General features: G+C 46.7%; 1 protein-coding gene across 1 annotated transcript in view; it reads left to right on the top strand.

Annotated features, from left to right (window-relative positions):
- Positions 1-623: 623 nt before the first annotated feature.
- Positions 624-15189, top strand: part of TOMM70 (translocase of outer mitochondrial membrane 70) — a 36185-nt gene continuing 21619 nt past the window's right edge. The window contains 2 exon segments of the mRNA XM_018568323.1: positions 624-943; positions 13977-14150. Of these exon segments, the coding sequence (XP_018423825.1) occupies positions 710-943; positions 13977-14150 (408 nt within the window). The 5' untranslated portion in view covers positions 624-709.

Raw genomic sequence — 15189 nt, 5'->3', positions numbered from 1 at the left:
GATACCACAGCATACCTTCAGAGGTCTAGTGGAGTACATGCCTCCATGGGTCAGGGCTGTTTTGGCAGCAAAAGAGGGAGCTACTCAATCTAAGTCCTTATTCACACCTGAGTGACATCAAATATGTGCATTTTCAGCGCATTTTGTGTAGCACGTTATTGCGCCTTCTTTGCATATTTTTGAGCCTTTCCATTGAAGTCTATGGGGCCAAGAAGTGCAGAATCTGCCAAAAAGAAACTCATGTATTTTTTTTCAGCGACAGGCGTTTTGCTTCAAGCGACGAAACACTCATGCGTGAACGTGGCCATAGAAGTGAATAGGAATTTTCTTTAGGGTGTGAATGAGGGCTTAGGTGGGTGGTGATAATGTTATGTCTGATTGGTGTACACACATACATGTAAATATACAAATGAAACACCACGAGGTGTGTACAATATTCAAGCTTGTCATTGAGATTAGACATTGGTCTGATCTCAATTACATCTATTCTGTGGGTTCAGGTACAGCAGGCAGCTCTGCGGGTCAGTGAGAAGCAGCTGCAATGAGGCTGATCGGGCAGCAGGGGGCACTCGACTCTCACAGTCACCGCTCTGAGAAGTGAGTCTCCTCCCCCCACGTGCCGGCTCCCAGGTCTACCCGCGTTTCCGGCGCCCCGCCCCCTCCTGTCTCTCCCCCCGTGTGTGTCCGCAGCTGCAGGGACGGATTCATCATGGCCGCCTCCAAGCCCGTGGAACCGCAAGGCGGGCCCGGGATCCCGCACTGGAAGCTGGCCCTGGCCGTGGGGGCCCCGCTGCTGCTGGGTGCCGGGGCGGTGTACCTATGGAGCCGGCACAGGTCCAACAAGAGGGACAGCCAGAGGAAGACACCGGAGGGAAGGGCCAGCCCGGTGCCCAGCGGAGGAGGCAGCAGCGCCAACCCGGAGGCCAATCCCCCGCCGGAGATGGTGAGAGCAAGGGGGAGGGGAGTAGATAGACATGGCTCCCGGGAAAGTGAAAGTGAAGGCTGAGTGCAGGAAGTATGGAGCGTGCACTGACATGTGTCCTTGTGTGCCTGCACTGGGGAGACATCATCACACCCGGCAGCTGAGGGCTGTCATCACTGGCTCGGGGGGGGCTCAGGGTTCATGGTTACAGTCATAGGTATACTCAAGATTTTTTTTTTTATCATGAAGCACCTTTTCTTGTAAATGAAGGTTTGTCATTTATTAATGTGATCTGCCCGGGGAGGATGTCACATCCACCATGACAAAGAGACCTACAACTCCCATCATTGAATGGGGAATGTAGCGCATGATTGACAGGTGCACAGACCAATGGGGGCAGATTGTGATCTGTGGCAGTTGTACCCGCCCACATGAGGAGGCATGGCTTAACACAGGCTTCTCCTTCACAAGACTACAGCAAGGAGGTCATGTGACCGCATCCCATTTCTACAGGGGGAGAGAATGGAGGCGCCCGGCCGCCTAAACGCAGAGCTTTTCCATCACTTCCTGTTCTTTAGATCCAACAGGAAGTAAGGGGATATCTTTCCAATGTAAAGGGAAATTCCCTCTTTAGTGTGTGTCCCCATTGGGAGATTTCTCCTCTATTCCTGTTCTAGTGGCATTTTGGATTTACCCATCACTTTCATTCCCAGTGACATTGGTGGTCAGGACAGTTTGGGAGAGTGATGATCCAATATGAGGACACAACAATGATAATAAAGAGACGGCAATAATTACCTGAAACACTATAAAACAAAACATTTTGCCTTTAGTTACACTTGAAGGAGTGGGCAGACTCCAACTCTCCAGCTTTGGTGATGCCTACGAATCCCATGATGCATCTGTCTCTGGGAGTTATGCCTGTGGCTGTGTGACTCATGCAATGCCTCATGGGATTTGTAGTTCCACAATGGCTGGAGTTTGCCCACCCCTGCTTTAAAGCCTCATTCCAGGCAAAATATGTTCCCCAAGCAAGCTTCTTTTTTTTTTTTTTTCCTTACCTGATGTAAGACATACAGACCTTAGTACCATGACCAGGTCCCTTGTTGGCGCTCTAAGTGCAGACCGCTGGTCCTCCATCTTCCCTTTGTGCTGATGGCAGTCCTTTGCTGGAACTTGAGTCGCCTGCCACTGGACAGCCAATAGGGAGTGTCTACGTCACAGAGACAATGACATGAGCTCCTGAAGGAAAGACCCCGAGGGAAGAAAAGTCAGAAAAAGGGAAGCAGACTCAGGACCTGAGTGTCACATGACCATGGCTTTGGGTAAGTAAATAGAGCATTTAGATGGGAAATGGGGGAGGGGTTATAAAAACTGGAGCGTGGCAACCAATCAGCTTCTCTCTTCAGTTTGATCCGTCAAGCTTTGAAACTGCTCCAGTTTTTATGAATTCCCACCTAGAGAGGGGGGGGGTTTATTCTAGTGGTCAGTTTTTTTTGGGGGGGGGCTTTGTTAGGTCTGTCCCAGAGATGGACTTTCAGAAAGGAAGAGCAAAGTTTACTATGTTCTCAGTGTGTGCGTTGTTTGAGTTGTTTTGCTTTAGGCCTCATTCACACTGACAGTGTCAAACCTGCGTTTGTCATAACACATGTGCTCGAAACAAAGGCTTGGCATTGCTTTTTAATGGTAAAAACAAAATTAAAACACTGACCTGCTGCACCAGGGGTAGGCAACCTTGGCACTCCAGCTGTGCTAAAACTTCAAATCCCATCATGCTTCTGCCTCTGGGAGTCATGCTTGTTGTGGCTGTCAGTCTTGCAATGCCTCATGGGAATTGTAGTTCTACTATTGCGGGAGTGCCAAGGTTGCACACGCCTGTGCTGTAGATTGGTGGTGAGCGGGACAGTGTTTACATCTGTGTTTCAGCCCGGCCCTGTGCTGCAGATTGGTGGTGAGCAACATTTGCTAATTTCTTATCCTGCTGGCAAGAAAAGTTCATTACTCGATAGACGTTTTTTTTAGGAGCCGGCCCCAACAATGACTGCAGCCAATCGGCTGCAGCTGACATTTGAGTATTCGAACAGTGGCAGACTTCTGTTTTCAAATAGTCTGATGGGAAGCGGTAGTTCCTCCATTCATGTTTAGCATAGATGGAGGAATCTGTTAAGCTGGCCATACACTATATGCATTTCAGCTGGTTGTTGGACTGTCCGAAACTCACACAGTGGGTGCCGCTGTCGGCATCCTTTTGGCCGGTATCCCGCAATCAGCTGATCGAAGGAGCCGCTCGGAAAATCTTCCAAAGAACAGAGCCAGTGTTCTGTTGACAGCTCCAACTCGTCGAGATCTCGGACTTGTGACGTCACATCCGGTGACTAGCCAGTAGGAGATTTAGACCAGATGGCGTTGGTGTGCGAGCCGTGACACTGTTAGGATCCTGATTTAGTTATCTAACTCGTGTCGCTGCGCCTGCACAGTTTCACAGTCCCCATCATGCTCCCCAACCACCGTCAGTGCGCCTGCGCTGTTACCGAAAAGCAGAATCAAGTCCTCCACATAGCGTTGGCGCACCTGTGCGCTCATCTGATGGTACAACATTCTAAAAGATTACATGTTTTGCCATCACATGGGCACGCTTTTGGGTGACTGCGCAGGCGCACTGACAGGGGTTGGAGGACATGATGGGAATTGTAAAGCCGCGCAGGTGCAGTGACGGGAGCTCAATCACTCGATTAAGATTCTAATACTGGCACGGCTGGCGCACAAGTGCCATCTGCTCTAATTTGGGTACTGGCAAGTCACCAGATATGATGTAACCAGTCGGAGATTTCGATGAGTTGGAGATTTTCACAGAACACCAGCAGCCAATGAGCTATGTCTGGGTATCCTGACATCGGCGGCCGTCAGAATCCAATGCAAACAGCAGGAGATTCCTCGATCAACGCTTAGAAAGCCTGGATGGGGAATCTGTTATATTTGCTTTGCTCAGCCCACAAGTTGAAGGAAGAAAATATTAGTGTTTGGGCAGCTTTAGGCTGCATTCACACTGGAGCGGCTGTCCGCACGTATTCCGCTGTACGAATATGCGCGGAGCTGCTCTAAATAGAGAAAACCATGCACTTTAATGTGCATTGTTCAGACTATTGCGGTGACCCCGCGGACCGGATCCGCGCAACCCCCAAAATAGTGCAAGCGCAATAATACGGCAGATTCCGCACTTTCGCGGATATATAATAGCCACAAACGAACGGCATTGGTGTGGATGAAACATTTGAGTTTTCGTCCTGCATGGAAAACTGAGCCGGAAACTCTATAAGTGAATCGAGCTTTAGATTCCTTTTGTTCCACCTGCAGGCTAGTGTATGGCCAGCTGTAGAAGATGGGGCACCGTATGTATTGTCATTGGCAGGTTTGGGTTGCCCCTCTGATCGCCCCTGTATTTCACCCTGACTTGTCTCTGGTCAGACCCGTGTGTTGTAGTAATACATAAATCTGGCAGCAGTGTATTGTGGTGCCATTCATTTTAAAGGGCAATACATCTTCCTAGCAGACCACAATGTGCACATGTTTCAGAAGAGCACATCTGTGCATTAAAAGCTGCATTGTGGTCTGCACACTGAATGGTGTACTCCGGGTACAGACGTGTTGTGGGGCTTTGTGCTGCCGTATGTAAATCTGCTGCAGACTCAGCTGTTATCTCATTTGTCTTTTCCCTGTGACCTTGATGGGTCACTACATCCTCGGGCATGGTTTGTGCTGGTGAACTTTGACCCGGAAGATAACAGGGTTGTGTGCAATGTTAGGCATTTACAGACACACCTATTCTGTATGGAGGAGTGCAGAGCAGCCAATCGGAGGAATCTTTCCTCTGATTTCAGTAAACCTAAGTGTGGATGTTGGGGGTTACTGTAGTTTGCATTCAGCTTTGTTCTTTACGTTTTTTTTTTTTTTTTATATCAGGAGTTAAATCTTAAAAATGTATTCGAGGACCTTAACTTTTAACAAAAATGTCTCTTATTTGTCTATCACTCGGTTGTAGATCCTCAAATCATCTCTGAATTTATGCTGACACTGTCCTTCCTTCTGGAGGGTGGCTACTTTTGTTCCCCATGCTCCCTGTGTGTGTTGTAGTCACTGCTCCAAGATCACTCCTGTGATGGACTACAATTTACATTTGGTATTGAGATTGTAGTCCATCACAGGAGTGATCTCGGAGCGGCGGCTACTTTACAACATGCATGGGGGACAGAAGGGCAATGTGACCATGCTTCATGTTATGCATGTATGTGGGGTGGACAAAGCCTTTAAAGCGAGTCATTGCATATCATGTCAGACATTTGTCCATTCTCCAGATGATTGGGGCTCAGATTTGCGGTGGGGTCTCCTATTTTACTGTATATACATGCACAGTGAGCCGATCATTCCATTGATTCAGCTGATGGACGTTCATCCTCTCACCCTCTGTAAAGGCTGTGTAAGGCTCATGTCACACGGGTGAACTCGTCACCAGGACACTTGGCTTCAGAATTCGGGAAATGCCACTTCATTACTCTCTCCCCTGTGCAGTCTTATCTCTCTTGCCGATGAATTGTACAGCTGACAAAGTATCACCATGAACTGAAATGTCCATCTGACATGGTCCTATACCGTCCCTGACAATTTCTACAGGCTTCCACCTTCCACACGTACCTGGGTGCAGGGAATGTGGTGACTGTCGCAGGAAAGGATATCTATGTGGTTGTCCCTGCCTGAACTCTTTGACCACGTGCTCTGGTAGATCTGTATACCTACATCTGGAGGCAGCATGGAGCCGCTATATCACACTGCTTGTTCTCTCCCATAGCAGCTCTGGTGATAGGAGATGGTGGTGATAGTTTAGGGTTTGTGCACACAGTGTCCATTCAGCTGGCTGTTCTGCACACGGGCTGCACATGTATGGTGTGAACAGGGCAAGTAGAAAACAATGGTTCACTATGTGCCCTGTGTGACACAGGGCGTGACGCCAAACGTGCAGAAAAACGCGGCTCGATGTACATGGTGTGAACAACCGATGCTGAGTATTTAGGCGAGTACTCGTACTCGCCCAAATGCTCCGATACCTAGCCCGATACTTGAGCTTCCGGTATTAGGAAGTCAGGCAGCGTGTAATGACTCCTGATTGGCCCGGGTAGCCGGCTCCATGCTCCCTCGTCACAAGTGTATTCACTGTATTCCTCCCCAGGTTGCTGATTGGAGAGCAAGAGAATAGCACACTAATGAGGTTATCCTTCTGCTCTCCTCTGTCAACTTGTCCACTGTCCGCACGCATGCACTGCAGTACAGCCTGATTGGCTCCTAATTCTGACCGTAAAGTGCTGTTATACAGGGAATTTCAGGAGGCTGATATAAGGACACACTGGTTGCATAACAATGATATTTTATTCATATGTAACTGCATTAACTGGGCTTGGTATGTCTGCAGCCTAGCTTGAGAAGCATTTTATACACGGCCACAAGCCTCCACTTCCGTCACTTATAACTAATGTAAGGCAAACTGTGTTGGAGAAAACCTATTTACGTTCACCTAGTCCCAGTGCATTGGTATAATTATTGACTAGAGGATTCGTTTGTAAGTGTTTCAGGAATTTCTTCTAAATAGAATCTTATTTACTTACCGGGACATTGGCATTAGCTCACCAGAAGCACCCTCCGGGGATTTCCTGTATTGATTCAGATCCATTAACTGATCAAACGTAAACATGCTCATTAAAAAGGCCGTGTTGTGAGAATGGAGACGCTACGGTTCATGGATATTGTCTCATAAATCAGTAGCAGCCGCACATGGCACATTTTTGCAGATTCATTCATTCATTTGTTAGGCATTGCAAGGCGAAGGATTTCTGTCTGCATCGTATTCTCTGGCATTGAGAAATGCTGAATTCTGACTGCTCACTGAATGTATCTGTGCTTTGCTGGGGCTTTAGTTGTGGTAATCTTTCATCCGTTTGCTGCAAATATACAAGTGTCTTGCTCTTATACACTGAGTAGCCAGATTATTATGACCATCTGACCTTTGTAGGCAAATGAGCTATAATTAGCTATAATTTCACGCTGAAGTTGCTAGAGGGCCAGACCATTATAAATAGGGAAGCAGGTTGTTTACCACGACAGTAGAAGTGATTTTGTTTCTGAAGATATGGGTAAACTACGCGATTTAACAGCCTTTAAACGTGGGATGATTGTTGGCGCTGGGAGCCATGGAGCGAGTATCAGCAAAACAGCAGAATTCGTTAAATGTTCAAGAGCAGCTTTTGTTAAAGGAGAACTATGAGGCGAGTGGAAATCACTCATCCTCATGGTTCGAGCCGGCTCAGTAGATCGGGAAGTAAGTGAACACATACCATCGCTCGCTCACTTCTCGATCATCTCCCTGCAGAGCGCTGACTGTCAATCATGGCTCAGTGCAGGGATTCCCCCTCTCCGAACCTCCAGCACTGACTGGAGGAACGGACGGGGGAGGGGACGGGTACAGCTGGCTCTGCCTCTAGAGAGCCAGAGCCTGCTGTTGCTCACGCAGCTGGGTGGATCTCGATGGTAATGTCAGGATCCGGCTGCTGCGCTGTAGCTCGCGATATACTGAGCTTTGGGTCACGGGAGCACACTAGTATATGTCCTCCCGTGACCCTGAGGAGAACTATAGGGAAAAACACTTACCCCATAGTTCTCTTAAGTGAATCTAACACCTGTAGCACACATTTTGCAGCATAATAATTGTCTATTGGTACCTTTTTAGGAAGCGTTCAAAATCAGAAGATAATCATAAATCAATGGAGGGTCCGTTGACTTGCGATTGTACCTTCCGATTTATTTCCGATCCATGCGTTGCGATCTGTTTTTCAATGGATGCACCAAAAAATGAATGGGTGTGAATGGGGTTAGTTCACACCGCTGTGTTACGTTGTGCTGAAATAAAAAGTAGTTCATATTTTCAGTGCTGCAAACTGGTCCTATTCACACCCATTCATTTTTTGGTTTACTTTTCATTGGCATCTGTTGAGAAACGGATTGCTCACTTGCTTGGCACTGCCGCCATTTATAGAGAATCTTTTGGGGGTTTTTCACTGAATGCAAAAGCTTCTCTGATTGGCTTCTCTCCATTTCCAGGGCCAGATTTACTCTCAGCTGCCCCAAGTCCAGGTTCCTCAATGTGCGCCCCCCTCTTGTCATTTACAGAAGACTGTTAGGACAGATAAATCCAGTCCCGTCCCCCTCCCCCAGTGTGTTTTTAATATATCAGCCTGCAATCAGCATCTCTCTTCAGTTTGCTCAGGTAACATTTGAAATGAAGCTGATTGAGTGCAGTGCAAATCTGCTCCAGATATTGTCTGCTCCAGTTTTGATAGATCACCCCCCACTGTGTGTAGTCACTGGAGGAGGTGCGGGGTCACCGGAGGAGGTGCAGGACGTGTCACCAGGGCTGTGCGCGATGTATCGGTGCATCCCTAATTGAAGATTTTTGTCTGGGACACTGCAGTTTGTAGTTTCAATCTTATGTTTGGATTGTTTTAGTATATTTAACATTCACCTGTTTTGGGGCACATTTGATTGTGTGTAATTAGTACACTGGGGATGACTTGGAATGATTTAGTTGAACATCGGGGGTATATCAGCCTCACAGCGCGGTGTAAATCACATTATACACATATTGTCCATGGGACAGTGCAGAGTGACCGGGAGATTTGTATTTTACCTGTGACTATAATTGGAGGAAGAAATCTGTTATATTTTGTTCTGAGCGATTACTGGAGACAAAATTTAACAGATTTCTTTATCATTCACTGACCACAATCCTCCAACTGTAGTCACATCTCCCGGTAACTCTGCACTGCCCAGAGGGAGGTACCACTATGAATATTAATAATGCAGGAGAGAAGCAAAGCATTGTGGGAAAAGGAGTTTTTCCTCTCCCTTCACTGTAGTTTCCACTGTACAAAGCAGCCTGACAGCTATTTAAAAAAAAAAAAATGTGGCAACAGAGGACAACCAAAAACGGTATTATATTCAGGATCTGCATATGCCGCCATCATCTACATACCGTGTACATTGCTGGCATATGTTTTTTTTTAACAATGCCCCGCAGAGGTGGAAATGTCCTTTAAATAAAGACCACCTGTGTGCAATCTAAGTCCCTGTCCACACCACCGGCATTTGTAGCTCGTATTTGTCAGCGTGGAAAGGCTCCGCACAAGCCTGTAAGTATGCGCTTCTTTTTAGGGAGATCAGCGCAATGTGACCCTTTTCCTATTCCTAATCGTGCCAATCTGCCAAAAAAGAAGCTCATGTACTGGCAGTCATAAAAATAAAAAAAAAGTGGAGCCTGATAGGCGCTGCAAGCACTATTTTGATCGCACTGGCCCGCAGGCACAATGTGACTTGCGATCGATTGCGGCCGGAGGGCATAGCTACGGTGCCATTCACTTCAATGGCCCACCACGCCCCCTCCAGCCCGGCAAAAAGGGAGCCGGCAGCAATGCGAGGCAGTGCGTTGTGGTCCCAGAGAGGATCAGAGTCAGAGCTATTTCAAATGCTGATGAAATCGCTTACAATAAATGCTGCTCCTTGATGTTTAAAAGTTTTGGTTTCCTGCAGAATTAGCTGCTTGCCTGAGCACTGGTCCTGGTGTCCTTTTTTAAGGGTGACTCGTATCCCTTGCGGGTCCTATGTAGACACCCTCGTGTGTGTTAGTAAGCTGTGTGTGTCTCCACAAACGCATAGCAAGGCAAGATACTGCCCTTCTCTCTTCTCCAAGGTAACCAGATGCTGCTGGAGACTGCTGTTTCTTGTGATCTTGTACTGGACACGAAGTTGAGAGAAGCCAAGCTGAGAGAGTTGGAGCTGTTTGGAAACATGATGACTAAGTGTTTGGGCAAAAATGTAAAGGAATACTTTACTGGGCGATGTATATTTGTTTGATATGGATTCTTTATTGAATTGTTTGAGAGTTTAATACTACTTTTAAGATAAGCTAATCCTCCTCTAGTGGAGTGATGAAATGCTTAGGCCCATGGATCTAAGCTGAAGGAGCAGCAAGCAGCATATTCCCAGCAGAGGGAAGGGTTTGGCCTCTCTGTTATACACCACTCATGGAGAATGTCCTCTCACAATGCTTTGCTGGCACTGACAGGCTGCAGTCACTGAAGTATTGACCAGCCCACAGAGTGGTTCTCTTTATTGTATGCGGGTGAAAGGTACTCATTAAATGCTTGACTGAAGAAGAGGGACAGTGTGATGAGAAGTGACAGGATATGCTTTACAGGTGGAAGCTGCCGGAGCAGAGGTCAGGGGGCACAAAATAAATGAGGCTCCCATATCGATTCTGGAGATATAAAGCCCAATAAACATTTCTCCTTTCATTGTCTGGTATGTCATTCTGCAGATTGATGTCTGCTGTGTAATCTTGGCTTCAGTGATGCTGCAGAACGCTCTGTACGAGGGCGGTAGAATTCACTGCAACCTTCTCCATTCTGCACTTCAATGGCCTGCTTCATCAGTTCTGCTAAGCTGTATTTACATCTGAACTGGTAACATTGCTTTGCGCGAGCAGAAAAAAAATGCCGTCTGGCGACGGCAACCCGCCAATGCAGCAGTTGCCATCCGTCCGTTTTTTTACAACGGGCGGACGGCAAGTGGTTAAACCCTCAGGTGTTCTTGCATATATCTATGGCTAGCAAGCAGTAGATATATGCAAAAACTTTTTTTTTTTCTTTAAACCTTTTGAAACAGGTTTAAACTTGTGTCTTCGCCGCGTGCTCCCGTCGGAACATCTGAATAGTCTCGGGCGGCCGCAAATGATCTTAGGGTTTGCGCTTGCGTACTTCATGCGTGTTCGGCCGGGAGACAAGGAGAGACGCAAGGTAAGTCTATGGAGCAGTGTGCACCCGCACAGACTCCGTGGGACATCAGAGGAGTCAGCGCTGGATCTGAGACCCGCTCCATCGTTGGAGGGACAGCATGAAAAGGCACAAATGAAAAACAGGATCGGATTAAAATGCATGATTTAAGGTAAGTCCCTACACTAACATTGGGGGTGGGGGGGGGGAATTGCCTTTAATGGAAGCCGGGTCTGTTTTTGGGAAAAGGTTGTGCATTGTTGGGCACACAATGAAGAGCTGAGCCCCCATTTACACTTTAGCCTGCGCATTTTCAAGGGAATTTGAAGCGTTCTTTTTGCACTTTTATTTGCTTGTTTTTAGGCTTGACCATTTTTGTTTTAGGTGCAAAAACACATAAAACATTTGCATTACACACATTTTTCAGGCACTTTCATTGAATTCTAATGGGACAAAAGCGTGCAATTCTTCCAGATAAAAGCTCATGTACTCTTTCTGGCAACAAGCGAAACATCAGTCAGTTGTGAACAAGCACTGTAATAATGGAACCTTCATATTGAGCGATGTTGGGCTTCGGGAAATGCGCTACAAAATGAGAATAGGCTTTATGTACACTTTTCTGTGTGTGATGCAGCATGCCTCGTAATGCACACTCATAGGTGGGAATAGATGCATAACGTTTCCCATTTACACAAAAACTGCAGCACATAAGGCCTCATTCACACAGTTAAACTCAGGCTGTGTCAGGTGCACGCCGGTATCGGGCTGTACCCCGGGAGGGACAGGTGCTGCGTCTAGCAGCCTGATCTGCCCTATGGGAGGACACGCCTGTACGCCATCATACGCACACCCGAACTGCACATCCCTGCGGGTGTCCATGCTCAGACGCAGACGGGATCCATCCTATCTAAGGGCACCCGGACCCGCATAGATGTGCAGTTCGGGTGTGCGCATGGACAAGTCTTCCCATAGGTAACAACAGGCTGCTTCACGCAGCACCTGTCCCTCATGGGAACAGCCCGATACGGGGGTCGTGCACGGCTCGAGTTTAGGCTGTGTGAATGAGACCTAAATGTGAACCAGACCCATAGGAAATAATGGGATTTTGCTACTTGAAAAATCAAGTTCACTATTCGTAGAGTTGTCCGGTGAGTTAGGATCACTTTCCAAACACCAGGCTCCAATAACATGACGTAAGGCTGCTGGATGAAGTATGGATGGTGTCCTTTGCAGCATTTGCCTTCTATTTAAAGTGAACCAATAATAATAGAAGGGGAGTGTGGAAGCCATCACTACCGCTTTGTTTTTAAAAGTTGCAGGCTTTAGAGCTGTCATCCTGATCCTTTCTTCACTCGTCAGTGGATATTCAGATAGTGTGTCCAGGATCACGGTGATGGATTTGGATCATGCACAGTCTATAAACGATTCAGCAGCTCCATATTCCTGTCCTCCATAGGTTCAGTTTTTATTGTGCCTGCATAGAGCTCTCAGCCCAGCTCTGTGCCTGGAAACTGCCGAGGATTATTGAAGCAGATGATTTTCCATTGAATTAAGCATCGCTTTATGGATACAAATCTGAACATTATTTCGGTGATAACATATTGTTTAGCCGATTAGTAACTGCTGTGTTGTCAGTCTTTCCTGAGTCATGTTCCATTTAAAGTAACAATGCCTACAGGGTAGGTGTAACTTTCAATCATCCATGCTGTGCCTTTTATTATTCGAGTTCTTGGCATGTGTGCCCAGCTAAAAGGGAATGTTTAGAATGAAGTTTCACCATTTGGCCATATTGTGCGGCGTTCTGATGTCTCTGGACCACCTGCAGCCACTGACAGGTGAGGATCATCTAGTACAGTAATGCTTGGATGGATTAGAAATCCTTATCCAGACAGTTTTATTTTCTCCCTCAGCTGGAAGTCGGCAGCGTGCCATTCTCAGCTCCCTCCATAGGGCCAGACATGGCATGAACGGTCACTCATCACAACCTTCATGTTTGGGGAAGCATTGACCAGGAAAGATGGCTCGAGGAGCTCAGCCCTCTAGTGTCTGACCAGCTATGTTTGAACTATTGATTTTTTTATGCTATTGTAAATGTGTATTCTCATCTGTTCTGGCATCTCAAGTTGTACTGTCTAGTGCGTAAGCTTTACAGTATTGCTAACAACTATGAGCTGGTGAACCACTTTTACATGAAGGTCTCAATGTCCAAGACGTTATAAGTTCAACAGCAAACTAAGTTTTATGAAAGCTCTCTTTAGCCACTTTTCCATTCAGGTTGAATCTCCTCACATGTTGGATTATTCCTGTTAATGGGGGGAATTTATAAAGCGCATCTAAGACACTATAGAATTTAGTCGGTGCTTTCACCAGATTCATGCTTCATACTTGTCCATACCCGGACACTGTCTTCAGTGCAGCTTTGTAAAGTGTTACTGAGCTCCCTGTCCGACCTCTGCTTCTGTCATACAAACAGGAACAGCGGCCAAGGACTTGGCTGGGGAAGCCTGATCGGGATGCTGAGATACTAGTTCCTCATCAGGTCCACTCTGCTGATATCACCCAGCATCTCCAACCCCTTTATTTACATTCAGTTGCTGGCTGGGGAATCTCCCGACCGGTGGTGTGTGAGATCAGCCAATGTCGTCCCTTCCGGTGACGCGTGATCAGGTGTCTCAATGGAAAGCAGCTTACTGCACATACGTATTGCATTCTCATTGGCCAACATCACAGCTAACAATGCTAGCCGACACATTTTTTCATAGTGTTTACAGCACAATAACGATCGGATTTTACTACCACGGTTACTGGGCCTGTGGTAGTAAAAATCCGACCGCTATACCCGCACATGTGCTGTAAAGACTATGGAGAAATCTGACAGCAATGTTTGCTGTGACGTCGGCCTATTGGAATGCGGTGCAATGCAGTAAGCCACTTTCCTCTGAAACAGCTGATCACGCTTCCCTGTAAGTGACAACATTGGCTGGTCTGACAGAACACTGGCACCTTAATGGGGTCGGAGATGCATGATTGGTTGCTAGTGAAACTACTGCAGCTAGTGTCTTCTTTTTAATTCTCTGCATACTGCCCTGCCAAGGATACTGTCCCCACAGATGCAGTGAGTGACCTGATGAACGTTATTAGCTCGTGCATTACTCACCTTTTTTCTTTTTTTTTTCTTTTTCTAGAGCCCTCTGGAAAAAGCACAAGCCGCAAAGAACAAGGGTAACAAGTATTTTAAAGCTGGCAAATACGAACAAGCCATCCAGTGTTACACTGAAGCCATCAGTCTTTGTCCATCGGAGAAGAAAGTGGATTTGTCTACCTTCTACCAGAACCGAGCGGCGGCGTATGAACAGCTTGTGAGTAAACACGGTATTCAGGATGGGGCATTGATTTCTTCAGATCTGGGACTACGTTATAGAGTACCTCAGTATGATCACAATAAAAAATAATGCAGTCATAATAAGTTAGGTCAGTCTTGTTTGTTTACACTGCATCTTTGTATGTGCTGCCATATTTGATTCACCACAGAATGCATCGAGAAAGTTAGCGTTACCCCACTGGCTCTGAGACGGTACACAGACATCTGTATCTACTGATATTGCATGCCTAGTACCGTGTTTCCCCGAAAATAAGACAGTGTCTTATTTATTTATTTTCACGAAAAAAGACACTAGGTCTTATTTTCGGGGGATGTCTTACCTGGCTGCTGCTGTCCGCTCTGTAGTCCAGGGAGCCACAAACAGGTGGGCGGGCATGTGTGCGGGCGGGGGGGCGTGTCTGGCAGGGGGGCGGGAGGGAGCTGCCTCTCCGCTCTGATCATTACAAGGAGAAACACAGGTGGGGGGGCGTGTCTGGCAGGGGGGCGGGAGGGAGCTGCGGCCGGTCTTCACATGTAAAATCTAGTTACATGTGCAGCTACCCCGAAAGTAAGACCTAGCGTTATCTTCAGGGATGTCTGTAATATAAGACCTACCCCGAACTAGGGTAGGTCTTACTTTCGGGGAAACACGGTATATTGGGCTCTTAGTGCTGTTTGTGTGGCCATGCTTTTTATATCCGGGTATAACACTGGTGATTATGTCACACATCTCAATGGCTTTACAGGAAAGTAAATGTAAGCAACACTATTCTAACCAAAATATTTTGGGATTGCAAGCTTTCCCCATTAACCATAGTGATGGGCCTCGTAAATAAGGTATTCGATTGTTAGTAGGGCTTTGTATTTGTATTAATCTGCCTAGTTTTCAGCCTGGCCATGTTTTATAAATGTCCTCTCTATGGAGTCCAACAATTGCCATTGTTTTATTGAGAAATGCAGGTTGTTTAGTTACCGCCTTTTACGAATGACTTTTTTTTTTTTTTTTTTTTTTCACAAAAAAGGAAAAAAAGGGTAAA

This window comes from Nanorana parkeri, unplaced genomic scaffold, assembly GCF_000935625.1.
Source record: "Nanorana parkeri isolate BGI_ZX_2015 unplaced genomic scaffold, ASM93562v1 scaffold1171, whole genome shotgun sequence".
Classification (NCBI taxonomy): Eukaryota; Metazoa; Chordata; class Amphibia; order Anura; family Dicroglossidae; genus Nanorana; species Nanorana parkeri.
The sequence above is the reverse complement of the archived record's forward strand: the minus strand, read 5'-3'. Positions and strand labels throughout refer to the sequence as shown.